Source organism: Balaenoptera physalus, assembly GCF_965194825.1.
Source record: "Balaenoptera physalus genome assembly, chromosome: 11".
Classification (NCBI taxonomy): Eukaryota; Metazoa; Chordata; class Mammalia; order Artiodactyla; family Balaenopteridae; genus Balaenoptera; species Balaenoptera physalus.
This window is the reverse complement of record NC_138896.1, coordinates 23,987,667-24,015,629: the sequence shown is the minus strand read 5'-3', so window position 1 is coordinate 24,015,629 and position 27,963 is coordinate 23,987,667. Positions and strand designations below refer to the sequence as shown.

At 51.3% G+C, this 27,963-nt stretch overlaps 4 protein-coding genes across 9 annotated transcripts; 2 read left to right on the top strand and 2 right to left on the bottom strand.

Moving 5' to 3' along the window:
- Positions 1-2: 2 nt before the first annotated feature.
- LY6G6D (lymphocyte antigen 6 family member G6D) lies at positions 3-3,859 on the bottom strand. The gene is made up of 3 exons (XM_082411593.1): positions 3,369-3,859; positions 1,927-2,073; positions 3-961 (listed from the first exon to the last, which is right to left on the bottom strand). The coding sequence occupies exons 1-3, from the start codon at positions 3,631-3,633 to the stop codon at positions 738-740; spliced, it is 636 nt and encodes a 211-aa protein (XP_082267719.1). The 5' UTR covers positions 3,634-3,859; the 3' UTR covers positions 3-737.
- LOC309637257 (lymphocyte antigen 6 complex locus protein G6f-like) lies at positions 1,962-12,631 on the bottom strand. Of its 4 annotated transcripts, none has more exons than XM_082411572.1 (6): positions 12,383-12,631; positions 8,644-8,973; positions 8,296-8,559; positions 7,180-7,335; positions 6,971-7,037; positions 5,694-6,837 (listed from the first exon to the last, which is right to left on the bottom strand). In XM_082411572.1, the coding sequence occupies exons 1-6, from the start codon at positions 12,432-12,434 to the stop codon at positions 6,813-6,815; spliced, it is 894 nt and encodes a 297-aa protein (XP_082267698.1). In that variant the 5' UTR covers positions 12,435-12,631; the 3' UTR covers positions 5,694-6,812. The 4 variants fall into 4 exon arrangements, with proteins under 4 accessions (XP_082267697.1, XP_082267698.1, XP_082267699.1 ...); XM_082411573.1 differs by lacking the exon at positions 12,383-12,631 and adding an exon at positions 9,477-11,542; XM_082411571.1 differs by lacking the exon at positions 5,694-6,837 and adding an exon at positions 1,962-2,073 and having other exon boundaries at positions 8,296-8,973.
- Positions 3,871-5,591, top strand: LOC309637275 (lymphocyte antigen 6G6e-like). Its single transcript, XM_082411602.1, has 3 exons — positions 3,871-3,983; positions 4,681-4,814; positions 4,916-5,591. The coding sequence occupies exons 1-3, from the start codon at positions 3,932-3,934 to the stop codon at positions 5,516-5,518; spliced, it is 789 nt and encodes a 262-aa protein (XP_082267728.1). The 5' UTR covers positions 3,871-3,931; the 3' UTR covers positions 5,519-5,591.
- A 91-nt stretch (positions 12,632-12,722) lies between the features above and the next one.
- Positions 12,723-26,980, top strand: ABHD16A (abhydrolase domain containing 16A, phospholipase). Of its 3 annotated transcripts, XM_082411550.1 has the most exons (20): positions 12,724-12,929; positions 13,909-13,965; positions 14,730-14,796; positions 15,046-15,132; positions 18,138-18,223; positions 19,843-19,916; positions 20,097-20,219; positions 21,974-22,088; positions 22,196-22,297; positions 23,240-23,303; positions 23,728-23,777; positions 24,237-24,360; positions 24,833-24,937; positions 25,172-25,235; positions 25,665-25,721; positions 25,868-25,930; positions 26,072-26,148; positions 26,233-26,331; positions 26,430-26,476; positions 26,652-26,980. In XM_082411550.1, exons 1-20 carry the CDS (start codon positions 12,798-12,800, stop codon positions 26,733-26,735), a joined length of 1,677 nt encoding a protein of 558 aa, XP_082267676.1. In that variant the 5' UTR covers positions 12,724-12,797; the 3' UTR covers positions 26,736-26,980. The 3 variants fall into 3 exon arrangements, with proteins under 3 accessions (XP_082267678.1, XP_082267676.1, XP_082267677.1); XM_082411552.1 differs by lacking the exon at positions 20,097-20,219 and having other exon boundaries at positions 12,723-12,929; XM_082411551.1 differs by lacking the exon at positions 13,909-13,965.
- The last annotated feature ends 983 nt before the right edge of the window (positions 26,981-27,963 follow it).

The following is a 27,963-nucleotide window of genomic DNA, read 5'->3' as shown; positions in this document are numbered from 1 at the left end:
AGGTTTTGCAGGCTTCCATCCTCTCTTCCAGTATCTGGGGGCTGGCATACAGGGCCCAGTGTTTGGAGAAGCAATATTTATCTTAAATTTAGGCCACACCTCTGATGTACTGCCAAGAAGGAGGTGCAGCCTGGCTTGAGGGCGCCCCAGAAAGGGTAGGAGAGTTGCATGGGGATGGGACCTGGGACCCTCTTTCCAGGCCTCAGTCCCTCAGGTTAGATTCAGAGGCCTCACCTGGCCTAGTACGTGGGGCACCAAGCAACCCTCCTATCACAGTGCTTACATTTCCTTTCTCAATTCCAAATAGTCATACTGGGAGCCAAGTTGCAAATGCGGGGAAGGGGAACAAGCCCAGACAACGAGGCTCATTGATTCCTGGTGGCCCCCACTCAGCCCAGAGCCTGCTCCCCTCAGTGATCCTTGTTGCTAAGGAAGATTCTCCCTAGCAACAGGATGTAGGAGTCACATAGGGCAGATCCTCCATTGTCCTTTGGGGTTTAGTTGGTTAAGGAGTGCACCATTGTAACTAAGTCCACTGATCCTTGATAACCCCTAAACTAGAGCCTGGTTGCCCCCATATTACTCCTTCAGCCCTCCCATCAACAAAAGATGGAATTTTCCAGTCAGCTCTAGAGTGGTCGATAGATTTTAATGGCTCACAGAGGAGTGTTTATCTTCTCACCTCAGATCCCCTTTGTTCCCTTGCTCCCTTGCTCCCTTCTCTTCCCCTACTCCCACTACCCTCTCCACAGTCCTGACAAGAGCCAGGCTAGGGCGGTGACCCCTGCAGCCACGATGCATGCGGGGGCTGCAGTGCTCACCACAGCACTGTTGCACAGGTCGCAGACGCAGCAGTCCCTGTGGGTCATATAAGTCACATCTCCCACCACCTCTGTTTCCACTCGACTGCAATGATGGGCCGCCACGCAGGCTGGATGGTGATGAATCAAGGTCACTGAGGCTGAGAGAGAGAATGAGATTGGGCTGTTGAACTCCTGGCTTAAGGACTTGCCTTCTGGGGCAGAGCAGATGTGATTTCAAGGAGCCCAGAGGGATCCTCTGCCCCCTCAAAAAACACCTCCCTGAAACCAAGTGATCACAGTTAACACACTGACATTGTGAACCCCTGATGGGATGCACTGAAAGGGACCAACATCACTTCTTGCCAAAAGCTCACGACCTCAGTCTAATCATGAGAAAATATCAGGTAAATCCAAATTGCGGGACGTTCTATAAAATAACTCATCAGGACTCTTCAAAAATGTCAAGATCATGGAATCATGGAATCAAAGGAAGACTCAGAACTGTCCCAGAGGGGGGACGACTAAGAAGACAATGTAGGATCCTGGTGTGGGTCCTGGATCAGAAAAAGGACATCAGTAGGACAACTGGCTAAATTGAGTAAGGTCTGTAGGTTAGTTAGTTGTACTGTACTGGTGTTATTTTCTGATTTTGCTAATTGTACTATGGTTATATAAGACGTTAACATTAGAGGAAACTGGGTGAGGCTATACAGTACTGATCTGTACTATTTTTCTAATAAAATTAACTTTTCTGTCAATCTAAAATTATTTAGAAACAAAAAAATTAGAATACACACACACACATAACTCCCTGGTCCTTAGCTGATGCCTGCAAGTTGAAGTTTGGCCAAATCTTTTGGTCCCTGCCTTCAAGGGAGCTTTTCACCCATTTGTGAGTGAATGGGCCTATGAGACTCTTTCTGGCGGGTAAAAAGGAGGGGGTGGGGCCGCACAGACAGCGGGCTTCCAGGGGCTCAGTGCCAGGAGCCAGAAGGGGCTACAGACCGCTCCACTCTGACAGCGACACCATCTGCCCAGAGCCAGACTGAGCCTGGAAGGTTCTGGAAGCCAGAAGGACTGAAGTAGTAGGGGCTGGAGGCAGGGGGACAAACGGAGGACTCACGGTTTCCAGTTGGCTTGGTCTGTCTCGGGTCTGGTTGGGGTTTGCGCTCCAGGAAGCCGCAGCGTTCGCCCTCGCCGCAAGTGGTCACGGTCTCTTTGCAGGAGCCGCTGGGGCCTCCACCGCAGTCATAGCACCGCTTGCGGTTTCCTGGCAGGAGAGAAGAGGTGCTGGAACTGGGTGGAGTAGGGGGGCGGCTGGCACAGGGCGACGGGCCTTTGTGACAGGCGCCTTGGCTGCCTCCTTACCCAAGGCAGCCCGCAGCAGGGTGCTGAGCGGGATCCCAGCAAACAGGGGGTTCGTTGTGTCCGCCTGTGTCTGTAGCGCCTCTCCCTCCCGCCCACCCGCCTCCCTGGCCCCGCTCTGCCAGTCTTTTATCCCCCTTGCCTTGGGCTTTTTTTTTTTTTTTTTAATTTTTATTTATTTTATTTATTTATTTTTGGCTGCATTGGGTCTTCGTTGCTGCGCGCGGGCTTTCTCCAGTTGTGCTTGCCTTGGGCTTTATAGGGCAATAAAAAGGGAGGAAAGAGACTCCTCCAGCAGCCACCGGGGCCGCAGTGGGGACAGGGAGGGGCCCCCACAGGAGAAAGAGCTCTCAGCATCCTCTGGCATCCCCAAACTCCTCCATCTCAGGAACAATTCTAAAACGGTGGCCCCAGACCTCCTGCGGGTCCCTAAGGCCCTTTTAGAGGGTCCTCCGCCGTTTTCCTTTTCCAACTACATATCTGTCAGACTTTCGTCAGATACTTCAATCAAAACAACAAATCCCAACAGGTTGAATGCAGAAGCAGATGTGAAAACCCAGCCATCTTCTATTTCTTCTATTAAGCCCACCATTAAATAGATTCCCCAAAGGGTGAAGCCATGCCACTCTTCTCACTGTACTGTTGGGAAAGGAATTATTTTTCGCAAAACTATGTTTTGTTAACATGTAATAGGTTTATTGTTTTTTTATTTTTAAATGAACCTATTAAAGTATTCTATTTCTATTTCTCATATAGCAAATATTGATATAACTTACATAAGAAAAGCTCTTTGGGGTCTTCAGTAATTTTTGCGTGTAAAGAGGTCCTGAGATAAATGTTTTGAAAACTGCTGCTCAGTGGATACCTGTGTCTCCTCTGCCTCACATCTCCCCCACCCTGTCTGCCTCTTACTCCCAGTACTTCTGCCCTGATTCCCCAGGTGCAGCTCTTCTCCCCAATCTCTTAAGCCCCCGTCTTCCAGACTCTACCACCCGTACTCCCAAATCTTATCGCTGCCTTCCTTCCTGGTCTTTCTGACCCTCATCCCTGCACCAGTGGAAACACATCAGTCCCTCTGGCTGCACCCATGATTAATTCTTTCCTCTAACGCAGTAAGGCTGGGAGAGATAATTATGGGGTAAGAATGTTGAGGCTTGGGGGGATCAAAGGGATCGGAAGCTGGGTGGCGTCCTCCCTTACGCAGCTGCAGCTGGGCTTTGTGTGGGCCGGTGGGTGGGGGATTGTTGAGTCCACACTCAAACACCGCTTGCCAACAGATGTGGGCTGCAAACAGGTCTGGGCCAGGGCTCAAGGTCAAGGAGAGTGACCTTGACAGACTTAAATGCACAGAAGGACAAAAGACAGAGAAACATAACAAGGAGATGAGAGAGCAAAGAACAGCTTGAGACAAGGGGAGGGAGGGAAAGGAGTAGGAGGGAAAGTGACAGACGCTGACAGACACCATTCAGGAGCGACAGACGCAGCTAAGAGTAACAGGCAAACGCTGCGGGAATGGAGAACACCCTCAAGGCAAGAGCAGGCTCTAGTAGGAGGCAGGGAGGATGTGAGAACTGTGAGGCCAGGGTCCCTGCTATGTCAGGCTGCAGAATCTGGTCCGGCTTCTGCCCCACCCTCAGATTCACTCCCTAGGTGTGTTTGTTTACTGCTCCCTCCCTGTCTCGCTCAGGTGCTCCATCTCTCCAACTCTAGGATCTCCATGTGCAGATCACATTCTCCCAGACTCCTGAGCCCCGGGTCCAGCCATGGGCACCTCCAGCATCTTCCTCTGCATTCTGTTCCTCGGTGGGGCACTGGGTAAGGGTGGGCTGGGGAATCCTTGGGGGCTGGGGGCAGGGTGGGGTGGTGGTGCTGGCAGGGGCTTGTGGAGGAGCCTGAGGTCTGAGGGTGGGGGGTGCCGGAGAGGGTGCTGAGAAATGCCAAAGAGGGAGTTGTAGGGGTTTTGGAAAGAAAAGCTACTGGGAAGGGTCTCAGGACAGCCTGATGAGGTGGAACAAGAAAAATTTCCTTTCAAAGGCATTTGAGAATAACTGTCTCTTTCCTGTGGCATCTTTGACAAGCCTCTGTCTCCCCTGACCCTTATCTCACCTCCTGTTTCTTTGCTGGGCCCCTTGGTCAATGTTAATTCCTATTTTCTCATCTGACTTAGCACCATCTGCTTAACTTCTTCACTGGTACCCCCTCCTCGTCCCGCCCTGGCTTTTTGTGTCATTCTCTGTGTTCATCTCTGATTCTCTTGGCTTCTGTTCATGTCTGTGCGTCTCTCACACTCCCTGTATCCCTCGTGCCTCTGCATCTTTTTCTTTTCCTGTATTATCCCCCCTCCCTTCTCTGTGTCTCTTTTTCTACTTCTGTTTTTCCTTCCATTTCACTGCTCCTCTCTCCCCACTTTGTGTATCACCTCTGTCTATGCATCTCATTCCCAAATCTGGGCTCAGCCTCTCACCTGTCCTGTTTGCCTCTCCTCCGTGCCTGATCTCCACCGACCTCACAGGTCTCGCCACTTCCCCTGCCTGGAGACGGCTCCACTGTTACACCTGCAACTTCGCCAAACCCTGCTACCCTGTTCCTACCGAGTGTCAGGATGATGAAGTTTGTGGCATCAGTATTGGTACCTCAGGGAGGACTCCCTAGGCCTTCCCCACCGCCATCCATCCTGCCTTTCCTGTGGCCTCATGGCCCTTGCCTCCTTCCTGCCCCTGCCTCAGCATCTCCTCTTTGTCCCATAGAACAGTGAGGTCAAGGAGCGGAAAGCCTGCCTCCCAAGGACCCAGTGCTCTCTGCAGGGCCATGCCACCTGCTGGTCACGCTCCTACACTCCTCAGCACCACTGCTGTGAGCAGGACCTGGGCAATGCGGCCACCACGCCGCATCGGCCCCCCAGCCTCCTCCTCATCACCCCGCTCATCCTCGTGGCCAGTTTCACCTGGGGAGCCCACCTCCTCCACCAGCCTTCAACTCAAGACTCCTCCACTATCACCGTGGCCCTGGAAACACCTGCACAGACACTTCTGCGATCTGCCCAAGAACCTGATCTTGTACAGAGACCTCACACCCCTTGGGCCCAACACCTACACGGACCCCTCCCCAAACCTGATTCCTACAGGCACTGCTCTAGCCCCTACCTGCCCAGAGGCACCTACCTGGAGCCCAACCTCATAAAGAACACCTGTTCTAAATCTTTGGTCTTTTCTAGATGTCTGTTGCTGATGCATTCTCTCAGCCCCAGCTCTCTGGCAAGGCAGGTGTTTGACGGAGCTGTGGGTCCCAGGCAAGGGGATCGAAGGGGCACCAGGTGTGATGAGGAGGAGGGTCCTGCTAGGAGAGATTAACTTGGTAGGTCAGGAAGGAGGGCTTGGGGAACTATGAAGAGTAAATATAATAAAAGTGCTATCTGGGAGTTCAGTAACACTGCTCCGTGTGTGTGTGTGTGTGCGTGCACACACGCATGTGCTCTAACAGCAAACTATAGCTGCTTGGTGGGTTGGGCTGGGGTGCTGGCACGTGAACCACAACTTTCACTTCATCCTCCATCTGTCATTGGCATCCTCCTTCTTGCCATTAGCTTAGCTTAAGCCACTGCAGCGTGAAGGCTTTAGGTAAGACTTCTGAGAAAGCTTTTCTCCAGTGAAGCCCAAGCTTGAGTAGACACACAAAGGGGCCCCTGGTGGAGTGGTGAGGGTGTGGCCGGGAGGCCAGCTCATTTCCACCTGAGACTAGGAGCTGGGAGCACCGGTTCCCTCTCCCGCTTCACCAGCCCAGACTTGTCTTGGTTCACTGACAGCCAAGCACGCAGGGCCCAATTACTCACCCCACCAGGGAATTCACCCACCCAGCACAGTGGACAGGATGTCAGGGTGGTAAGCTGCTCCCTGCTCCGGATGCCACAGTGGAGCGCCTAGGATAAGGGGGGGCCGTGGGGGTGGTGGCCAGGCACAGGTACCCCCATCCTGACTCAGTTCCCTCCACTTCCATCTGAGGAAGTCTGGGGTCTGATAAGAGGTGCTTCTCTCTCAATTTCTTTTCTTTGTGGGGATGAGACAGGGGTGGGGATCTAGCTTAATTTAGAGGCAAGTTGAGTCTTCTTTCCATTCTCTCTGTCCCTCAATCCTCCCACTTTGTAGTTCTATTTTTTTTCTCTCTCTCTCCATCTCTTTCCCTTTACCCTGACTTGAGCCTCTTCCCTTCTCTCTTCTTCAGTTTCCCCCATTTGTCCTTTGGTTCCCCCATAACTGATTCTCCACCACGGCTCAAGTCTCTGGATTCCTCTGTCTCTTTTCTTCATCCCCACCCCTCCTCAACCCCTTCCAGCTACCCCAAGCTCCCCTCAACCCCATGGTACTGCAGGCTCAGGGCCACCCCTCCACTGGCTTCTGGGAGACAGGAAACCACACTTTTCATAGGTGACATCACAGAATAATGCTTCTCCTTTCCTTCAGCCCCCAGCCCCTTCACACACACACACACACACACACACACACACAGAAAGCTTGGCTGCTGGAGACCAGCTGGACTGTGAAGTAGCACTCCCAGCCCCTCCCCCCTTGCCAAGGTTTTCGGGAATCTTTCAGGTGCCAGATGGCCAGGGAGACAGCAGGTCACACTTCCCAGCAGATGTCATCGAGATCACCTGGTCTTAGGGGCAGGTGGTCTGTGGGTTTTGCAAAGCAGAAAGACATTAAGGATACTTCTATTCTCCACATCCTCAGGAACAAGCATCCCATCCCCACCCCAACCTCAGTCTCCTCTGGGATTTAAGCCTCTGCCCCCTAGTTGTTCCTCACCTGAGATGGGCCAAATGGATGTTCTCATAGACCTGGATCTCGGGTTTGAACTGAGGAAACGAGGCATCTGGGGAGAAAGAGCCATATGAGGTGTGGCAGAGAAGTCACCAGATAACTCAGAGCTATATTCCTTACCCCCCTCCTCCCCTAGAGAAGACAGGGTATAGAGGCAAGATATGAGCCCACCCCTCTGGGAAGGTGGGACTCACTTCTGTGCTTAGTCCCCTGGACCCTCCGCCTCCAGAGCATGACGCTGAGGACCACGATGGTGAAGCCCTGGCCCACTGTGAGCAACAGCATCAGGATCCAGGGTGCACCCCACTCTGTGGAAGGGGCACAGAGCGCAGGGGAGGCATCCATGGAGGCTGCAGGAAGGGCACGAAAAGAGGGATAAGGAGGGAGGCAGGGAGGGGGGTCTGTCCCTTGCGCCCCAAAGAAAGGCTTTCCCCCATAGTCTGGTGGGCTCTTCCAAAAGAAGACTTCCTTGCCCCCAATATCCACCACCCCATTTTGCCTGTTTCCAGGCCTCTCACCCTGATCCCATAAACCAACATTGACAGAGAGTGGTGACGCCCCCCTGGCTACACATGGATGGCTAACTCCAGGGTGGACCACCACCAGCCATAACTGCGATTTTTCCCTCAAGCCCTTCACAGTAATCCACCCTTTTAAGAAAAAAAGAAAATGCCTTCTGTTTATTCATTCTTCCATTCATCCACTCCACAGGTATTCGCTGAGTGCCCACCACATGCCCGACCCCAGATTAGGTGTGAGGATGTAGAAGGAAATAAAACCCAGTCACTGCCTGTTAGTTGGCCTTCGCTTACCAAAATAATGGTCATTTGCTCCTCCCTCCTGCCTTGTAAATGGGTTGTTCTACATCCAATAGCATTCCTTCTCTGTATAATGGACTTTTTATTGTAAAACAATTATATATTTTTTCTCCTTCTGCCTCCACCATCAATGGGCCATTATAACATCAGTGCATATATCCTTTCTTCAAAAGACAACCACCCCAGCAATAATTCTTACCTTCTTCCTCACTGCTAAGGGATAGTCCACAAAAATCATAGATTATCCTATTTCTAAACAAAGGTATATTCCACCAGAATTCTTCTTCTCCCTCTTGACTGATGGTCTATTCCATCAGAAAGCTGGCTTAACCAGCCCCCTTCTCTGTTACAGATTCAGTCAGTGAGAAAAAGCCCTCCTCCTACAGGCAGCGGAGGATAAAAACAGCCAATAACAGATTCGCCCCCTCCCCTAGCTAGCAGTGCGGGATGTGTCGGAGGCAACATCCCTTCCCTTAGTGTCCATCAGTTTACCTGCCAGCCTAAAGCTGATCCCTTTGTTCTGAGGCATGAGGCAGCGGATGTTTCTTGGTCTACGTCCCCTGGGCTCAGGAAGCCCTTCCCCAGGACACACCAAGAGCATGGCAGCCCCATCACCCCAGAAGGACTGCACACGCCCCCTCACAGGACCCCTCCCCTCCAGCCAGGTCACAGAGTCCAGGCGTCTGGCGGGGACCACAGAGCACAGCAGGATAGAGCAGGGAGATCCATCTGCAGCCCTCGCAGAGAACTGGGATCCTGGAGGGAGAGAGGGACTCCTCAGTTCTTTGTCTGGGCTTCCCTGGTTCCCAGTGGCCCCTGGTCTGCATGCCCCCCACTCACCTCTGAGCACGGAGACATCATACACCCTCCAGTTCTGGTACTTGTGGTGCTGACCCAGCACGGCGCACCAGTACCGCCCAGCGTCTCCCTCCTTGGACCCTTCCAGCCACAAAGAGTTGTTTCCCAGGAGTTTGAGCCTGGATTCCCTTCCGGGCTTCCCAGGGTCTGGGGCTGGCCTGGCTACTTGGACGTGGGCCACTAAAGCAGTGGACGAGCCTGTTGCCGGACTGCGGAACCAGGACAGGAATTCGTCTCCATGTAGGGTGGGTGGTGAAGGACATGGCAGCTCCATTGCCTCCCCCAGTGCCACATAGATGGCCTGGATGTTGTCTGTGGGGAGGGGGCTGTGTGAGACCAGAGACCTCCATCAGGTCAACAACCCCACCCATCAACCTCCTACCCCTGGCTTCTTCCCCTTCTGGGGTCCCCCAGCACTGGGCCTGACTGTGAGCACATTTCTCAAGCGACAGCTACAAAAAAGTAAGGTGGAGAGAAGAGGGTGGGGCTTTCCCCACCTCTCCTGGCAAGTGAGGGAATCTGAGGGCAAGAGGGAAAAGGCTGGAATAGTTGACAAATGCCCATACCCCTCCCTTTTGTTTCTCCTCTTCTGGATGAGCATTTACTTGTCTGTTCTTATTTTCTAAAGGAAACTGTACCTGACCTGGACCCTCGCTGACTCTGGATCTTTCCCAGTATTAGAGGCAGGGGGAGGTCAACTGGGGTAAATCTATCTTCTTGAGACAGAGGCCTTCCCCAGGCCCCTAAGGAGAAACAGCAGCAGTCCCTCCCAACCCTGTGAATAAGTGAAGGACACCTCAACTCCTGCTCCTTACCTGCAGCAGCCTGGGGGAGCCCATGTAGGCACAGAAGGAGGAGGAATAAGACAGCCATGGGGAGAGCTTACCAAGTTCTCTTGCCTGGGACCTGCTATCCCCAGGGAGGAAACAGAGCCCAGATAAAGGCTCATACTCCCTAGTCTGGAGTGACATGGGCCTTTGAAGGGGATGGGAATGCTGGGGAGATAAAGCCCAGCTGCATGTCTAATGGGGAAAAAGTGACAGCCACCTTTCTGTGCCAAGAGGGAGAAGACCAAGTTCAGGCCACTCCAAAGATGACCTCTTCACCCTTCAGACTCCACATCAGCTGAAGGACTCAGAACAAAGACTCTCCACGCTAAGAAGCCTGTGCAGAAGGGGTCACGGCTGTCCACCTCCCATCAGTCTGGAAGTACATTCCGTGTTCTCTCCTCCAGCCCAAGAGACACCAGCCATGAGGGAAGAAGCTGAGTCTTCATATTGGTTTCCAGGGAACCCAGCACAAGACTGCACATCCAGTCAGTACTCCCTAAATGACTTAGAATGACTTTCTCTGTGGCTGCCTGGCACATCACAGACTTCTTCTGAGCCCCTGATGAGTATATTAAGTTATTACTCAAGGAGAAGGATAGCAGGGGCCTGGAGAATTCACTGATTCATCCCTTTGCCTCAGGAAGGACTCTCTTAAGGCAGCTCTTCATATTGCTCTAATAGTTTTTAATGTGTTATTTATTTATTTATTTAAAAAATAGACTCCTGGTAAAGCATTTCTTTATTTTTTAAATTAATTAATTTTTATTTTTGGCTGCTTTGGGTCTTCGTTGCTGAGCGCGGGCTTTCTCTAGTTGTGGCGAGCGGGGGCTACTCTTCGTTGCAGTGCGCAGGCTTCTCATTACAGTGGCTTCTCTTCTTGCGGAGCACGGGATCTAGGTGCGCGGGCTTCAGTAGTTGTGGTGCACGGGCTTAGTTGCTCTGCGGCATGTGGGATCTTCCCAGACGAGGGATCGAACCTGTGTCCCCTGCACTGGCACGCAGATTCTTTTTTTTTTTTTTTTTTTTTTTGGCACGCAGATTCTTAACCACTGCGCCACCAGGGAAGTCCCAATGTGTTATTTATCTTTAAAGGCTATTTTTTTAAATTGTTTTTGATGAACTATTTCATGCATACCAAAGACTATATCTAATGTACAACTGTATATTGGCTAAAGAAACTGTGGTATAGTCACACAACGGAACACTCGATAGCAATTAGAATGAACAAACCACAATGACATGCAACAAGGTTGACTCCCACAAACATAATGAGAGTAAAGAAGCCAGAAACAAAGGGCACGTACTGTATGATTCATTTACATAAAGTGCAAAAACAGACAAAAGTAATCTACGAGGTTAGAGATTAAAAGAGTGGTTACGCATGGATGGATCTAGAGGTTATCATATTAAGTGAAGTAAGTCAGAAAGAGAAAGACAGGGACTTCCCTGGTGGTCCAGTGGTTAAAACTCTGCACTCCCGGTGCAGGGGGCCTGGGTTTGATCCCTGGTCGGGAAACTAGATCCCACATGCATGCCACAACTAAGAGTTTGCATGCTTCAACTAAGAGTCTGCATGCCGCAACTAAGAGTCCTCATGCTGCAACTAAAGATCCCGCATGCCGCAATGAAGACCCAGCGCAGCCAAAACAAACAAACAAACAAAAAAGAGGTCTTCCCTGGTGGCGCAGTGGTTAAGAATCTGCCTGCCAGTGCAGGGGACATGGGTTCGAGCCCTGGTCGGGGATGATCCCACATGCCACAGAACAACTAAGCCCGTGTGCCACAACTATTGAGCCTGTGCTCTAGAGCCTGTGAGCCACAACTACTGAAGCCCATGCACCTAGATCCCGTGCTCCACAACAAGAGAAGCCACCGCAACGAGAAGCCCGCGCACCACAACGAGAGTAGCCCCCGCTCACCGCAACTAGAGAAAGCCCCCGTGTAGCAACGAAGACCCAACGCAGCCAAAAATAAAGAAAAAGACAAATACCATATGATATCATTTATAGGACACAAATGAATTTATATACGAAACCTACTGACAGACATAGAGAACAGACTTGTGGTTGGGGGGTGGGGTGGGGTGCGGTGGGGTGGGAGAGGGATGGATTGGGAGTTTGGGATTAGCAGGTGCAAACTATTATATATAGAATGGATAAACAACAAGGTCCTACTGTGTAGCACAGGGAACTACATTCAATATCCTGTGATAAACCATAATGGAAAAGAATATGAAAAAGAATGTATCACTTTGCTTAAAGCAGAAATTAACACAACATTGTAAATCAACTATATATGAATAAAATAAATTTAAAAATAAATTCAGATCTAAACAGAAAGAAAAAGTAATGGTTACCCTTGGTGGGGTGGTAGCAACTGGTAGTGATCTGGAGAGGGTCTTCTAGATGCGGTAATGATGTAATGATGTAATCAGATTCCTGATCTGGTGATGACTACATGGACATATTCAATTGGTGCATTTTTCTCTATATGTGTTTACTGCAATGAAAAGCTAAAGGGTTTATATATTATGTAGGTGTAAGGTACTAAGAAAAATAAAACAAACCTCTATATCTATCGAGAAACAGAATATTACCCTTTCAGCCAAAGATCCTCTATGCTGTGTATTATAAATTTGCTCTTTATCTTTCACATACTTGATCATTAAATTTTAAGTGTTTTTGAATTTTGTACTATGGTGTCATGTTGTATGTAATCTTCTGTGGCTTTCTTTTCTCCACTCAACATTATGGTTTTGAAAATTGTTCACGCTTAAGTGCGATAATTCATCCTTTTTTTTTTTAAACCAGTATTTCACACATCTTAACAATATTGAGTCTTCCTATCCATGACCATGGCGTAGCTCTCCATTTACTCAAGCCTTTGTTTACCTCTTTCAGTAATTTTTGTAATTTCCTTCGTAAAATCTTGCATTTCTTTCATTAGACGTATTCCTAGATACCTTTTTTGTTGCTCTTGTCAAACGTTCCTTATCTTAACCCCTCTTTCACACTGTCGCTCGAGAGTCTGCCAATATTAAGGGGTAGAAAGAAGTGACTTAACTATGTCTGATAATATTCTAACTCTCCGCGGTCCAAACGCCTCCAACTAATTTCTGACCATTGCTGTTCCCGTAGCTCCAACTGCAAGAATCCCTGCTGAAAGGACGCTGAAAATATCTCAACTGCGCGCGAGGCGGAGCCGGTACGTGCTGACGTCAAGGGCACGCAACACCTTAGGGGCCGCGGGAGGGCGGGGCCAGCAGGGGGACCTGCTGCTGAAAGAGCAGCGCCCCGGGCCGGGGCCATGGCGAAGCTGCTGAGCTGCGTCCTAGGCCCCCGGCTCTACAAGATCTACCGGGAAAGGGACTCTGAAAGGGCCCCGTCCAGCGTCCCTGGGACTCCAACTTCAGTCACTAACCCCCCTTCCAGCTCCTGGGTGAGTCGAGTTCTCCCCTGGTTAAAAACATAGTATGGCCCAAACCCCTTTGCGGCCTTTGCTCCCCAGAAGCGCCCATTATTGGAGCCTGCTTGTCAAGCTAGTTTTCCGCAAAGTCTGCGCTCTTTGTGCTTCCTGGGTGAAAGTCACGCCTGTGGACTGGCCGCCTGCTGTATCGCTGTTGTCCAGTGCTTTCTCATTCCGACTGCCACTCCTTGCTTTTTTCCTCTCGCGACCCCTCAACCCTGCCCGTCGTGCTTCATGCCGGTCCCAATTGACTCTTAAGTCCTGGAAGAGACCCTGCGCGGATTCAGGAGCTGGATGATTTTGCCATCAAACTCTCGATTTCCTCTTACTCAGTGCCTCACCCGGTTCCGTTTATCTTCCCTGGCCTTGAATTTCAAAATGACTTCTTCAACATGTCATATGTCCGCTCTCCCCCACCCCACCCGCAGCCTACCTTGGAGACCCCAGGATCATTGCGTTTATGAAAACCTGGGTGGTGGTAGGCTGTGTCCCTAAATGTTCTCTTCCTTTTTATCGGTAGTCTCAGATTATGTTCATTGTCCTCTACAAACTGCCCACCGCCAGCCACATTCTCTTCCTTAATCAGCCTACTCTTATTTCCGATGCTCTTCTTTCCCTCTTAAAGTTGTCATGATGTCTTTCCTTCTCTACCCCTGTCCCCATACGCACACAACCCATTTGAAACTGGGTTTTGAAAAAGAGCAAAAGTCGTCCAATGCTGCTTTCACTTTTGCTTCCAAGTCCAGTGCCCTGTGTTTGTTCTCAGGGTCTGGAGTAGGAAATCAGCTTCTGAGTCAGGGTGGGGAAAAGGGGCTTCCTACAGAGCCAGAGATGTCCTAGGAGAGATGACTCTGGGGGCTAGAACCAGAGGTCACACATCAGGGCTTCTAAAAGGGAAGGTGGAGGACTTGTCAATGAGCAGCGTCCTTAATTCGGCCATCTGTTTTGGCAGGATACGTACTATCAGCCCCGTGCCCTCGAGAAACATGCCGACAGCATCCTGGCACTGGTATGTCTGCCCTGGCATCTGTGACTGCTGCATCTTTTCAGACCCAGCTGCCCTCCTGAACTTTCTCCTCCCCAGACTAGAAGGCAGTGCCCCTGGGGGTGGGGGATGCTCTGGGCTCTGCAGCAGACATCTCCAACACACACACACACACACACACACACACACACACACACACACACACATAGCTCTCAAGCGCACGTACTTGGTACTCTCCTTTGGCATGTGCACTGCTTTCTCTGGGGCAGCCTGAGCCATGAGGAAGCTGCGTTTACTCTTGGGACCATCCGCAGGTGCGGAGTCCTGCAGTCCTCAGTGACCTGTCCTCCCTGGCAAGTAGCCTTTTTGGCTGCAGAGACAGCTGTTCTCTCTGGCAAGGTTCCCATGGTGACATTTGTGCATCTCTTGGGGACCAGGCCAGGGGCTGTCCTGAGCAGGGCTGATTGAAAAGGCTCGATTAACTTGAGTAGAAAGAGAGACTGGCCTTTAAATGTGATGAAATTATGTCCAGAGATGATTAGAGGAAGAAAATAGAAGCTGTACCTAGTTTTCCAAGCCTCCATTATGCTCTGACACACTGCCTTCAACAAATAATTGAGTACCTACTGTGTGCATGGTGTCATGCACAGAATAGGTACTTGATATGATATCCCTCAGGTTATCCACTTTGCTCAGAGCCAAGGCCTGGAAATGGCAGACCCGTGTGTGTGTGTGTGTGTCTGTGTGTGTGTGTGTATTGATTGCTTGTCCCTGTCTCTCTGCTACAGGCTTCAGTCTTCTGGTCCATCTCTTACTACTCCTCTCCCTTCGCCTTCTTCTACTTATACAGGAAAGGTCAGTGTGGTTTCAAAGGTGGTGGGACAGGAAACGGGCAGGTCATTGGCAGCTGAGCCAGTCCCCTGATGAGGAAAGGGGACCTGTGATGAGGATGGCTTGGCTTCCCTCTTCCATCAGGCATCTTCTTGCTCTGAGGGTGTGGCTGTCCCCAAAAGAGGGTGTTGGGGGGGATGTTGGGGCTGAACTGCAAAGACGAGCTGAGGGGCAGTGGGGAAAGCTTCTCATATAATCCCTCTCCCCCACCAGGTTACTTGAGTTTGTCCAAAGTGGTGCCATTTTCTCACTATGCTGGGACACTGCTTCTACTGCTGGCAGGAGTGGCCTGCCTCCGAGGTAGGTGGAGAGGGAGACTGGTTTGGATCTATCCATCACTGAGTAAATATTCATTAAGTACCTTTGCAAATACAGTTTGGTGCTGGGCCCTGAAGGGAAGTAATTAATGGCCGAGACATGATCTTTTCCTTAAAGGGGTTGAGTTGTAAATATGAACAGATAATTAGCAGAAAGGTTTGCTATTATCTAAAAAAGATGCATATACCCTACAACAGTTCCACATATATCCATGTGTATGTTTGTATTAATCCTTAAGTGGACTCCATGGCCCCTAATAGCAGGATGGATAAATACGTTAGAGGTTAGAGTCCTACAACAGAACACCAGAGAGCAAGGCAGATGAACAAGCCAGAGTTACACTCAGCTACACAGATGAATCTCACAGATATAACGTTTTTGGGGTTTTTTGGGCTGCGTTGGGTCTTTGTTGCTGCGCGCGGGCTTTCTCTAGTTGCAGAGAGCGGGGGCTACTCTTCATTGCGGTGCGCAGGCTTTTCATTGCGGTGGCTTCTCTTGTTGCGGAGCACGGGCTCTAGGCGAGCGGGCTTCAGTAGTTGCAGCAGCATGCAGGCTCAGTAGCTGCGGTGCATGGGCTTAGTTGCTCCACGGCATGTGGGATCTTCCCGGACCAGGGCTTGAACCTGTGTCCCCTGCATTGGCAGGCGGATTCTTAACCAGTGCGCCACCAGGGAAGTCCCCCACAGATATAATGTTGAATGAAAGAAGCTGAACACCAAATAATTTATGCAGTATGTTTCCATTTACATAAAGTTCAAAAGGGATGCGTATATAAGTGGCAAAACAGTAAAGAAAAACAGTCTTGGTTATCTTGAAAGTCAGGAGAGAGATAACCTGGGAGGGGGAGGGAACAGGCTGGGGAGGACTCCTGGTGGGAGGTGGCTTTGTTCTCTTTCTTGACCTGGGTGATCGGCACATGAATGTCTGTATTCTTTAAACTGAATGTATGTTTTATGTACATATGTTATTATCTCACAATTTAAAAAATGAAGAGACAAACCAAATCAGTGCCCTCTGGCGGGGGCACTTGAAGAAAACCAGGTGAGGGGGATGCCTAAGAAGGGAGTGGTGGGGTCAGGAGCTGGACGGCTGCCGTTGGGTCCAGTTCGGGGTGAGGACCTTCTGCCCGTTCTGCCTCCTGATCACCATGGGGCTGGGCTCCCTGCTCAGAGAGGCCCTCCCTGACCACCCTATCTGCAGGTCGCTCCCACTCCTCAGTTTTGTCTTAATTTAAAATTTTATTTATTTTTAATTTGGGGGAGAAATTAAGTACAGAAAAGTCCGTAAAACAAAATATCAGAAAGAACTAAAATGCTTATGTTTTGTGCTACTGCTTCAAATACCTTTTGTCAATAAAATACTAAAGCATTACAGAGTTGGCGTTCCCATTGGAATCTTCCTCAGCCCCATGTTTCTTTTTCCCCAGAAGTAACCATTGTCGTCTGGTGTGTTTTTTTTCCCTAGTCCATATTTTTATACTTTTACAAAATATAGACCTCATTCCATCACATCTAAGCTGCTATGAGTTGTAAATGCGTACCGATTTCAGAATTTTCAAATGTGAAAAAAAATATGAATCTTAGAATCTGTGCAATATGATAAGTATAGACAAAATATAGCATTTTGGGGGGTGCATTTTACATTTTTAGCACAAATGACATCCAAATCACTGTGCAGCTTGTTTCATTCTCAGTATTGTTTGGGGGCTCTACCCTTGATGATACATAGCATTCTAGTTCATTCTGGTTTTATTTTCTTTATAGCCCTTATCCCTCTGAAATTTTCTTGTTTACTCATTTATTGTCTTTCTCCAGCCCCACCCCATCCCCAACCAAAATGCCAGCTCTTTGAGGGCCGGGACCTGTGTGTCTCGTCTCCTGCTGTCTCTCCCATGTCGGAACAGTGCCTGGCGCATGACACCTGTCGGGTTAGTGGTAGCAGAGAAGTCAGGGCTTGAGATTCCTCAGCAGTGAAGGGAGAGCAGATGCGATCGCTGAGGGGCCAAGCAAAGAGAGAAAAGAGCTCAGTGTTGAGAATGACTTTTAATTCAGAGAGAGAAGGAGAAGGGAGGCAGGGGAGGAGCAGCCCAGGAATTGGAAGGAGGCAAAGATGGACCCAGGAAACAGGAGAAAGGAATCTTGACGGACGGGAAGAGTGCTGGGTGGCACAGTTAAAAGAGAATGGGGGGACTTCCCTGGTGGCACAGTGGTTAAGAATCCTCCTGCCAAGGCAGGGGACACAGGTTCGATCCCTGGTCCGGGAAGATCCCACATGCCGCAGAGCAACTAAGCCCCTGTGCCACAGCTACTGAGCCCGCGTGCCACAACTACTGAAGCCTGCCCGCCTAGAGCCCGTGCTCCGCAACAAGAGAAGCCACCTCAATGAGAAGCCTGCATACCTCAACGAAGAGTAGCCCCCGCTCGCCGCAGCTAGAGAAAGCCCGCACGCAGCAACGAAGACCCAACTCAGCAAAAAATAAACAAATAAATTTACTAAAAAAAAAAAAAAAAGAGAGAGAGAGAGAATGAGGACAGGAAGGGGACTCGGATGCAGTGAGTGAGGAAGTAATTATGGGGCAAGAGCAAGAGCTGTGAAGCCAGATGCAAGGAGTTAGAATATGCAGAAAAGAGATGGAAAGGTAGCATTGGAGAAGGGAGGAGGGAAAAGCAGAGAAACCCAGTGTTAGCAAGAGTGAAGCCTGAGGGCACGTGACAGTGTTTTAAGACTGGGAAGAATGAACATTCTGGAGGGTGGAAGGTCTATAGTCTAGGAAGAAACAAACTGGAGAAGTTAGGGAGGGGAAGAATGCCCTTGCCGGCCACTGGATATGGAGGAGGGGGCGTCGGCTCAGGTCTCCTATTTCCCCAGATCCGGGGCCCTCTGTCCCTTTTCCTCTCACTTCTTGCCCATCTCGGATTCTCTTCCTGAAACTTACTCGTCTTGCTTCCCAGTTTTCCTAACACAGTTTCCTATCCTCTCTCCACCAGGCATCGGCCGCTGGACCAACCCCCAGTACCGGCAGTTCATCACCATCTTGGAGGCAACACACAGGAACCGGTCCGCAGAAAACAAGGTGAGACCCTCAACTGCCTCCCCAGAGCACCGGCCCAGCTTCTGCCTGAGCAGGGAGATGTGTTTTGCCACCCGCCACACTGGGCATTTGCTTGCACATTGCTGGATCCCTTCTCCCCTCCACAAGGGAACTGTCCGCCTGAGGAATTTTTCCTCCCTACCACTTCTGGTGGAATATTCCACTAGAATAATCCTCCACCCTCCATCTGCAAGAATTGCCTAGATGTGGAAACATTCCACAGTGTTTCTTAGAAGGAGGTTTCCTCTCTATCACAACAGCTCATTCTGTAACTGTCTGTTTATTTTTGCCGTGTGCCTTGAACACTGTGCTAGTTTTGTTCAGGGATGGGACAAGACAGGCAGGTATGTCCACCCTTGTGCCCAAGAGCACAGTGTGGTGCCAGGAGGGAGAAAGGCTAGGGCAGAGTGTCCTTGGAGTTGTGCCAGCCCAGCCAGTACTAGAGTGTGATTATCTTTGAGAAGGGGCTTTGGGGCCTTATAAAGCTCTTTCCTGTTACACAGGGGTTTCCGGGATCAAACAGCTCTGACCAGCATCATCGTATTGCTGGTTGCTCCACATCACCACTTATGGAGCTGTGTAAAGACGTTCCACCATGCCGCTGTCTGACGCATTTTGCATGCACCCTTTCTAATCCTCACAGCAATGGCATGAGGTGGCATTAGTACCCTTATTTATATGTCTGAGGAAACAGAGGCAAAAAGAGGTTACAAGACCCAAGCATAGTCACAGAGCAAGGAAGTGACTAAGCCTGTGTTTGGGTCCAGGTCCGAACAGAGCTTGCCTAAAATTTGCTTCCCTTCATTTTGTTTTGTTTTGCCATTTACATTTTTGTAGAATTTTTCTATTGCTCTGTCTTAGTCCAGTTATTTTTGTAAATGTCAAAAAAAAAGTTGTCTGTGACAGAAAATAAAAACCTATTCTCAAAGCGCTGGGAGCTCTGGGGGCGGGGGAAGAAATCAGCAGAGTGGAAGACACAGCTCTCCACTGCCCTCAAAAAGCATGTGGACTGACTCAGTGGGGTAACCGGAGGCACAGATGGTCTGGGTGGCATCAGTAGCCCATGGCTGCAGGAGTCGAGGGAAGGGAGGTGTCCGTGAGGATGGAACAGTCAGAGAGGCCTTGATTCAAGTGGTGGCCCAGGTGCAAAGGGGCTACCGTGGGTGTGACTTCCCTCCTTCCCTCTCACCAGACATTTTGATCCTTCAAGATAGAATCATGTAAAGGACCCAGGTGGGGAAGGGAGCGTGACCAGCCAACAGGCTCCCCACCTCCTCCCTCAGAAGCTCCAGCACCTCCAGCCACCCCTCCTGGGGGTGAGTCAGTCTTAGATTTTAGAAAAGCGAAGAGTGTTAGGTTCCTCTTCTGGATGAGGGCAAACAGGCCAGAGTTGATACCTGAGAGGCCATACTCTCTAGCCTGACTTTTCTGGCCCCAGCAGAACTTTCCATCTGCGAACCGGAGGGTGTTGACCTCTGCTTGTCTCCCCATGATGGGTGGGGGCCGGTCCCCTGGATGGTGGGAGTGTTGAGGGTGGGTAGATGGGCATCCCCACAACTCCCCTTTTCATCCCCTCCCCCATCTCTCTCTGCCCACCACAGAGGCAGCTCGCCAACTACAACTTTGACTTCAGGAGCTGGCCAGTCGACTTCCACTGGGAAGAACCCAGCAGCCGGTGAGGCCCCAGTTCTTTCGCTCCATCCCTGCTCTGTCCCCCACCTCCACCCCTTCTTGGGGTCTAGTGCCTGCCATCCAGCGCCATCTCCTCATTCCTACACCCCACCATCCTACGGACCTCAGACGTCCAGCTTGCTGCTCCTGACCCCATCCTCCCCTGCATCTTTCCATTCCTCAGGAAGGAGTCCCGGGGGGGGCCTTCCCGCTGGGGTGTGGCCCTGCTCCGCCCAGAGCCCCTGCACCGGGGGACTGCAGACACCTTCCTCAACCGAGTCAAGAAGCTGCCTTGTCAGATCACCAGGTGGGAAGCAGCAGGGAAGAGAGGCCAGCTGGGGTGGAGGGAACATAGGGTGCAGGCTCCAGGACAGGGTGCTCCATTGTAAGATGACTGGCATTTATTGGGCTTAGTGCCATGTACATTGTATTATTTGTAGCAAAGTATTTAGTTTTTATCCACATCTGTGTGTGAAAAAAAGAGGTTCAGAGAGAGCCATAATCTCACAGGTGGTGCCTGAAGAGCTGGGATATTAACACAGTTCTGTCTGACACAACAGCTCTTTCAGTGAGGCTGAGAGGGAAGGGTGAGGTTATGGGTGGGGAGGGGACACACAGCCTTAGCTGCAGCAGGGTCTGGTGGCAGCTGCAGCCCTATCCTGGCCCCGCTGCTCCTTGGTTTTTCCACTTTGAGGCAGCTCCAACTTCGGCGTCCGTGAACAACCTGCCTCATAGGGTTGGTGAGATTTAACATATTCTGAAGGGCTTCCACCTTGCCTGGGTGCCTGAGAGCATGAGGTAAAACCTAAGTAAATCGTGGATGTGGGTACTGATGATGTCTGAAGCAACAACAGTGACCACAGCGGTGCGGCCAGTGTGGGAATTTTCTGTTGCTGGGGGCTAGGAGGCAGGTTGGAGGACACCAAGGAAGTGGATGGACTTAGTGGTCAGTTGTTGACTGTGTGCTGATTGATCAGAGGGGCGAGCCAAGTTTGAGGTTTTGAGGGGGGATGCTGGACAGGGTTGTACAATGTTGTTCTGGGGACAAATCCTACTTCGGGATTAACTGGAAGTGGTTAACCATCTTTTTCAGGAATAGCACCTATCACATCTCTTTTTTCGATTTATTTATTGATTTATTGATTTTTGGCTGCGTTGGGTCTTCGTTGCTGCGTGTGGGCTTTCTCTAGTTGCGGAGAGCGGGGGCTACTCTTTGTTGTGGTGTGCGGGCTGCTCATTGTGGTGGCTTCTCTTGTTGCAGAGCACGGGCTCTAGGCACATGGGCTTCAGTAGTTGTGGCACGTGAGCTCTAGAGCGCAGGCTCAGTAGTTATGGCGCATGGGCTTAGTTGCTCCACAGCATGTGGGATCTTCCCAGACCAGGGCTCGAACCCGTGTCCCCTGCATTGACAGGTGGATTCTTAACCACTGCGCCACCAGGGAAGCCCCCTACCGCATCTTATGTGTCTAGATTAGTATATTTGTGCAAGAAATATTTATTAAGCCCCAGAGTACTCTGTGTGAGGCTCTTGGCACCTACTACATGGCAGATAGCGGGCATATCGCAATGAACAGTATTATTTATTTGGGGACTTTAATAAATACATTAACAGAATCATAATTGTTAATTACCTTGCTTTTACTTGTCATATCAGTATACAGAAAGTATTATCTCATAAAACTTCCAATGTTAATATGTGCATATATGTGTACTAGGCCACAATATAAAGTATTTTAAAAAGGTTGCAGTAAAAAAAGTTTGCAAAGGGAGGGACTTCCCTGGCGGTCCAGTGGTTAGGACTGCACACTTCCACTGCCGAGGGCATGGGTTCAATCCCTGGTCAGGGAACTAAGATCCCGCAAGCCACGTGGTGCAGCCAAAAAACAAACAAACAAAAGTTTGAAAAATTGGTGCATATATTGTTTCGTTAAGTCCTGAAAGAGGCAAACGAAGCTGTGAAGGTCAAAGGTGAAGCAGGCCCCAGAGTCTCTGAGTGCTTGGGTTGGGATGGTCCCTGGGCTCCACTGTGTTGGAGGTTCATTAACCCCGTGTTCCCCACAGCTATCTGGTGGCACACACCCTGGGGCGCCGGATGCTGTATCCGGGCTCTGTGTACCTGCTCCAGAAGGCCCTCATGCCTGTGCTGCTGCAGGGGCAGGCCCGGCTGGTGGAAGAGGTAAGGCTCCCCTGCCCATGACCCCCCCCCCCGACAGCCCTTCTTCCCCCACCCAGGAATGTGGCCTCCTGTCCCTCCAACTTGGCCATTGCATCTCCCGCACTCAGTGTAACGGGCGCCGGGCAAAGCTGCAGGCCTGCGACGGCAATGAGATTGACACCATGTTTGTGGACCGGCGAGGGAGAGCTGAGCCCCAGGGACAGAAGCTGGTGAGAGGGCACAGGGAGCCCAAAGGTAGAGTGTGGGGAGGGCAGTGGAGGTTCTAGAGATCTCAGTTCTACAGCAGCCCTAAGGAAGCACAGTGGGGATAATCCCATCTCCCAGCTCCACCCTAAAGACCTCTTGATGTAGGAAATCCCTGTGATAGGGAAATAGATGAAGGAGTCGACACGCAAGGACCAAAAAGTCATCATCGTAATAGTTACCACTTAGCACTTACCACAGGCAGGGCATATGTTTGAGCCTCACAACAGCCCTGTAAGATAGGTACCATTTATATTAGCCCATTTTACAGATGATGAAACAGAGGCACAGAATAGCTTTTCCAGATCACACAGTTAGTGAGTGGGAGAGCTGGGATTTGAGCCCAGGCAGCCTGGCTCTAAAATCTCCTGTGCCCATGAAGCAGCCCTGGAAAGAGCACTAAGCCAGCAGCGCTGGGTGCTGGGTTCTAGTCCCAGCTCTGCCCAGATGCTCTGAGGGTCTACCCAAGCCCCACCATCCCTGAGCTTTGGCTTGGGGCACCAATAGCGTTTATCTGACCATAATTCTGGAGCCCGAGAGGGAGAGGGAAAGTGATTGGCATACCACACGAAAGAAACAGTCACAGAAAAAATGGACCCCAAAACTAGAAAGGAAAAAAAAATCCATAATCCCATTCCTGAGGGATGGCCACCTGGTAGTCTTCCAAGGAAGAATGGACACTGTGCTGGGGGGTTGAGCATTTCAAGTTGGATCATTCCTCTTCCTCTGAGGGCCCAGTTTGCTAAGCATTTGCATCCACTTTGCCTCTCACTTTACGGACTTCTCTCTCCTTGGAGAGAACAGGAAACGCGCCCTTTCCTCTTTCCTACAAAGCTCCCACAGGCTGCCCTCCCTGCCGCTAGTGGGATTTTTGGTCCCAACTTGGCTCCTTCCTGCTTCCCCTATAGGTGATCTGCTGTGAGGGGAACGCAGGCTTCTATGAAGTGGGCTGCGTCTCCACACCTCTGGAAGGTAGGCCCATGGCTCAGCCCTCTTATCTCTGCCCCTTGGAATGGAATGTCCCCACCTTCCCACATGGCTATGACCTCCCAGGGCCTAACCACTTTCTCTGGGTGAGGTTTGAGACCCCCGCCTGTGGGGAAAAGTCTCCTCCCCATTGCTTTGCTAGCCTTGCATCCTTCCCCTAGGGCTGCGTCCCTAACCTTATTATGCTCTTTGTTCTGTTCCCCGGACCCAACAATCACATCTCTCTCCCTTCTGCTGCCTCAGAACCTTTTTGTCATCTTCCCATTCTGGGAAGGCTTGGAGTTCTTTGCCTCTGAGTTGGGTGTTTAGAACTCCAGTGTCCTTCTGCTCCTTCCCCCAGAGCTGGGGGCAGAGAGTGGTGGAGGCCGTGGTCCATGAGGTCCCAGCCTTTCTTCCCCCTGTGTTACAGCTGGATATTCAGTCCTGGGCTGGAATCATCCCGGCTTTGCTGGAAGCACGGTGAGACCTTCTCTGAAATCCCTTCTTTTTCTGAGTTATGGTCTGTCTCCCTCTGGTCAGCCACTGGCGTTAGGGAAAGGGGCTATATGTTTCTGTAGGGCCTCCCACTCACCTGTGACCTGGGCGCCAAGGGCAGGGAGCTGCAAGCCTCCTCCTCTCACACTGGGGGCTTGGCAGGAGGGGAGGCGGTGGATCTTGCTGTAAACGACTGGTTTCTAGAGAGAACAGCCCCTCCCACTGCCCTATTCTTTTTTTCTTTTTTTTTTTTTTTAATGCCACTGACAGGCGTTTATTCTTCCATTAGAGAAGCACTCTGAATTGTCTGTTCAGAGCTGCAGTTCCATCTTTGCTGTCTGTTGCAGTGTAGCTGCAGGAAGGGTCCATGCTGGGAGGTTGGGGGGTGATGGGCAAGTGGCCTTTTGTGCTGACCCATTCCTGCTTTTGCCCTTCTTCCTGCAGGGGGTGCCGTTCCCACAGAACGAGGCCAATGCCATGGATGTGGTGGTCCAGTTTGCCATCCACCGCCTGGGCTTCCAGCCCCAGGACATCATCATCTATGCCTGGTCCATCGGCGGTTTCACTGGTACCAGCCTCCCTCCTACCACCCCTACTGTAGGCACATTCAAGCCATCTCTGTGTCCCCCCAGGAGAGATGGGGAAATGCACTGGTGGCCCAGGAGTGGGGTGGAGGCTTCAAGGAGGAGAGGTGGGACGGGGGTGGGATCTCTGAGTGGGTCTGGAAGAAGCTCTCCTTTTCGTGTACACTTCACATTTCCTTCCACCCTTGTGCCCGATTATTAAAAGAAGTAGACCGGGGTCCTGGGGTGGGGACATCAGGGAGTAAATGTCTCCTCCGATATTGTCTTCAGTGCACTTCGTTGTTCTCTCTCCGTCCTCTCCGGGCAGAGCCCTGGCTGAGTGAAGTGAGGGGTTAAGGAGAGACCTGGGGCTCACTTAGTATGCAGGATGGGGTCAGCCTATAGGATCAGTGGGACAAGGGTAGGGGTGGTGGGCCTGCCCTTGGTCCTCACCCTTTTTCCCTGTCCTGGTACCAGCTACGTGGGCAGCCATGTCCTACCCAGACATTAGTGCCGTGATCCTGGATGCCTCCTTTGATGACCTGGTGCCCTTGGCCTTGAAGGTCATGCCAGACAGCTGGAGTGAGTGCAGCTCCCAGGCTTGCCCTTCAGGAAAGAGGTGGGCTGGAACTGGGAGATGTTCTAACTGGAGATGGTTCCCCTTTCTGTGGGTGGGGAGTAGGTCACCCCATTGTTGAGAAGCAGGAGGACTCCCCTGTCTGGGGACCTCAGTTTTCTATCTCCATGAACAGTGGGGACCTTGGTGTTGAGCAGGGGCTTTGTCTCTGCTGTCCTTTCACATTTCTCTCACTCTAGGGGGCCTGGTGACCAGGACTGTGAGGCAGCATCTCAATCTAAACAACGCAGAGCAACTGTGCAGGTGAGGGCAGGCCAATGTCTAGCGTATAACATCCTTCCCCCACCTCACCCCCCGTAGAGATGCTGCTGGGTGTTCAAATGCTGAAATTAGTACCAAAGTACAAGTACAAGCCACTGCCCCACATTTCCTGAGTGACCCTGCCACCACCAGAGCAGGCCCAACCCCTCCCAGCTTCCCTGGGACCCTGGACCTTCTCATGATCTGGCAACCAGTCGGTTCATGCCTGGCACAGCAGGGACCTCGCAGCAAGGCCTGACTTTGAGCAATGCCCATTCTTAAGTATTCTGACTCTCACCCCTGGGTGAAGGGCTAGCCCAGGGGGCCCTGCTGTAGCAGGGGTAAGAATGCAGCCAGTGCAGGGGTGGGGTGGCCAGTTGTCACCTATCTCCCCCTCTGAGCTCTCCCTCCCCACTATGCTGTCCTCTGAAGGTACCAGGGCCCTGTGCTGCTGATCCGCAGAACCAAGGATGAGATCATCACTACCACGTGAGTGCCTGGGAACTTCTGCCCTCCTGGATCCCAGAGACAGCCAGGGAGTTGCCCCTCCTCCCTCTGCCCACCAGAAAACCAGGTATCCAGAACCTTCCTCCCCAACCTCCAGCCCCTCCAGTGTACATTCTTCTCACCCCCAGGGTTCCTGAGGACATCATGTCTAACCGAGGCAATGACCTCCTGCTGAAGCTCCTGCAGCATCGGTGAGAGCCAGGGTGTGTGTACGCACATACGCACATATGTGTGTGTACTGACACCAGCGCGGGGCGAGGGGGGAGAAGGTTCGGGGATGAGGAGTGCAGAGAACTGGGTCCTGACCTCTTGTCCCGGCACTCCTTCCATAGGTATCCCCGTGTGATGGCAGAGGAGGGTCTTCAAGTGGTGAGGCAGTGGCTGGAGGCCTCCTCACAGCTGGAGGAAGGTGAAAGGGGATCTGGTGAGGGCTTTGGTTGGGGGCCTGGCAAAACCAGGTTGCTGATGGGCACTCCTCTCTCTCCATGACCAGCCTCGATTTACAGCCGATGGGAGGTGGAGGAGGACTGGTGCCTGTCCGTCCTCCACTCCTACCAGGCAGAACATGGGCCTGAATTCCCCTGGAGCGTGGGTAAGGAGTCCTGGGGCAGGAGAAGGGGTTGGGAAGAGCCCAGGAAGGGGGTGAATATCCAGATGCGTGGCCCGTGTTTGAGCACCTCCTCTCTGCAGGGGAGGACATGAGTCCAGAAGGAAGGCGGCAGCTGGCTTTGTTTCTGGTGAGCTAAGGGGTGGGAAGCAGGAAGAGGGTGCCTGAATGGCCAGGGGGCACATGTGGGGCTTGGGGACAGGGGTACCCTGTAAGCACTGGAAGTAGCAGCTTTTGTAGAGTGGGTAGTGGGTTCGGAGGGTGTCTGTGTTCTGCACCCAACCTGTCCCGCCCTCTCCCCTCAGGCTCAGAAGCATCTGCACAACTTCGAAGCCACACACTGTACCCCACTCCCGACCCAGAACTTCCAGATGCCCTGGCACCTCTAGGGACCACACTGGGACTCATTCTGGAAGAATGGATGGGAGGAGACACGAGGAAGGACCCTATTACTTGTTATTCTCTGTTTATTTTGCTGTTTATAGTTTGTGGCAAGTGGGGGAACCATCCCCCTTCTCACTGTTCCTCTTGCACGTTTCCCCTCATCCATCCAGCAGTACCTAACCTTCCCCAACACACTCCCTGCATTAAATGAATGGATTATTCCTAATAATTAATAAAAGTATTTTTTCTACTGGCTGGCTAATTTTGTGACTTCCCAGGTGTCCAGGAAGCCAGGGTTGGGTGTGGGGAGAGTCGAAGCTCCAAAGGGCTGGGCTTTGAGAAACCCCAACTCCAGACAGCCAGTTTAACCCTCCCCATCTCTGCTGTCGCCTCAGGCAATAGCACGAGCTATCCTTGTGCAATGGGTCCCCAATCCTCACCCTTCCCTGGCATGCCTAGTACTAACACCACTGTGCAGCCTCCCTGGTGCCTGCCTAGGCCTTCCTGCATACAACCAGCCCAGGAGACCAAGGTTGCCTCCTATTGCTCACAACTCATGGGCTTTGTTGTTTACAAAGTACTTTCTAGCTCCTGATTTTCACCTACTCAGCAATTCTACAGATTTCCAGGTCCAGCCTGCATGGTCTCACCATCAGTACTTCCAGTTTTCCTTGCTTAGCTCTTGCTCTTTCCGTGGGGAGTGAGGAATGGCCTGCTCCCCATGTCTTATGCAGCAAACCCTGCACACCCTCCTCACCATGTCAAGTCTCTCTCCTCACACCCTCTTTGCAATTCAACAACACAGGGCCTGCCAGGGACCAAGGAGCAGGTGCCAAGGACTCAGGTCTTCCCAGAGCCATACGTTGCCTTTCTGGACAGCTGTTAGAATATTCTTAGTTTGAACCTGAGGAAATTGGTTCCCAATAACTTCCATTCTATTTCCAATCCTTGGACCTCACAGAACAGAATGAGTCCCTTTCCCACCCATCAGTTTGTTACCTGGCCACCTTCTTCCCTTGGAAACCTCTTTTCCAGATGAAATACCCCTAGGTTTACCACCCTGGGTGAACCATTTTGAACAAGATACTTAAGGTGGACAGTATTCTGAGGTCCTGGATACAGCCTCTGGTTAATTTCAGTGTCTCCTCCAACCTCAAAGCACAAAGCTCCCCTGCAATCCCTGGGGCAGAGGCTGTCTGCCCTAACCAGCTCAGCAGCTCCTTAAAGGGAGAT

Coding starts and splice junctions, on each gene's coding strand:
- LY6G6D (XM_082411593.1), bottom strand. CDS start 3,633: ATGGTGTCTGTCAGCGTCTGTCACTTTCCCTCCTACTCCTTTCCCTCC. Junction 2,074..3,368: donor CAAAGCCCAGCTGCAGCTGC/GTAAGGGAGGAC, acceptor CTCTCCTGCCAG/GAAACCGCAAGCGGTGCTAT. Junction 962..1,926: donor GACCAAGCCAACTGGAAACC/GTGAGTCCTCCG, acceptor TCTCTCTCTCAG/CCTCAGTGACCTTGATTCAT.
- LOC309637275 (XM_082411602.1), top strand. CDS start 3,932: ATGGGCACCTCCAGCATCTTCCTCTGCATTCTGTTCCTCGGTGGGGCA. Junction 3,984..4,680: donor GTTCCTCGGTGGGGCACTGG/GTAAGGGTGGGC, acceptor CCGACCTCACAG/GTCTCGCCACTTCCCCTGCC. Junction 4,815..4,915: donor TTGGTACCTCAGGGAGGACT/CCCTAGGCCTTC, acceptor TTTGTCCCATAG/AACAGTGAGGTCAAGGAGCG.
- LOC309637257 (XM_082411570.1), bottom strand. CDS start 12,434: ATGAAAGAAATGCAAGATTTTACGAAGGAAATTACAAAAATTACTGAA. Junction 8,974..12,382: donor TACAAAAATTACTGAAAGAG/GTAAACAAAGGC, acceptor CCCTCCCCACAG/ACAACATCCAGGCCATCTAT. Junction 7,038..7,179: donor CCAGGGGACTAAGCACAGAA/GTGAGTCCCACC, acceptor CTTTCTCCCCAG/ATGCCTCGTTTCCTCAGTTC.
- ABHD16A (XM_082411550.1), top strand. CDS start 12,798: ATGGCGAAGCTGCTGAGCTGCGTCCTAGGCCCCCGGCTCTACAAGATC. Junction 13,966..14,729: donor CCGACAGCATCCTGGCACTG/GTATGTCTGCCC, acceptor TCTCTGCTACAG/GCTTCAGTCTTCTGGTCCAT. Junction 15,133..18,137: donor AGGAGTGGCCTGCCTCCGAG/GTAGGTGGAGAG, acceptor TCTCTCCACCAG/GCATCGGCCGCTGGACCAAC.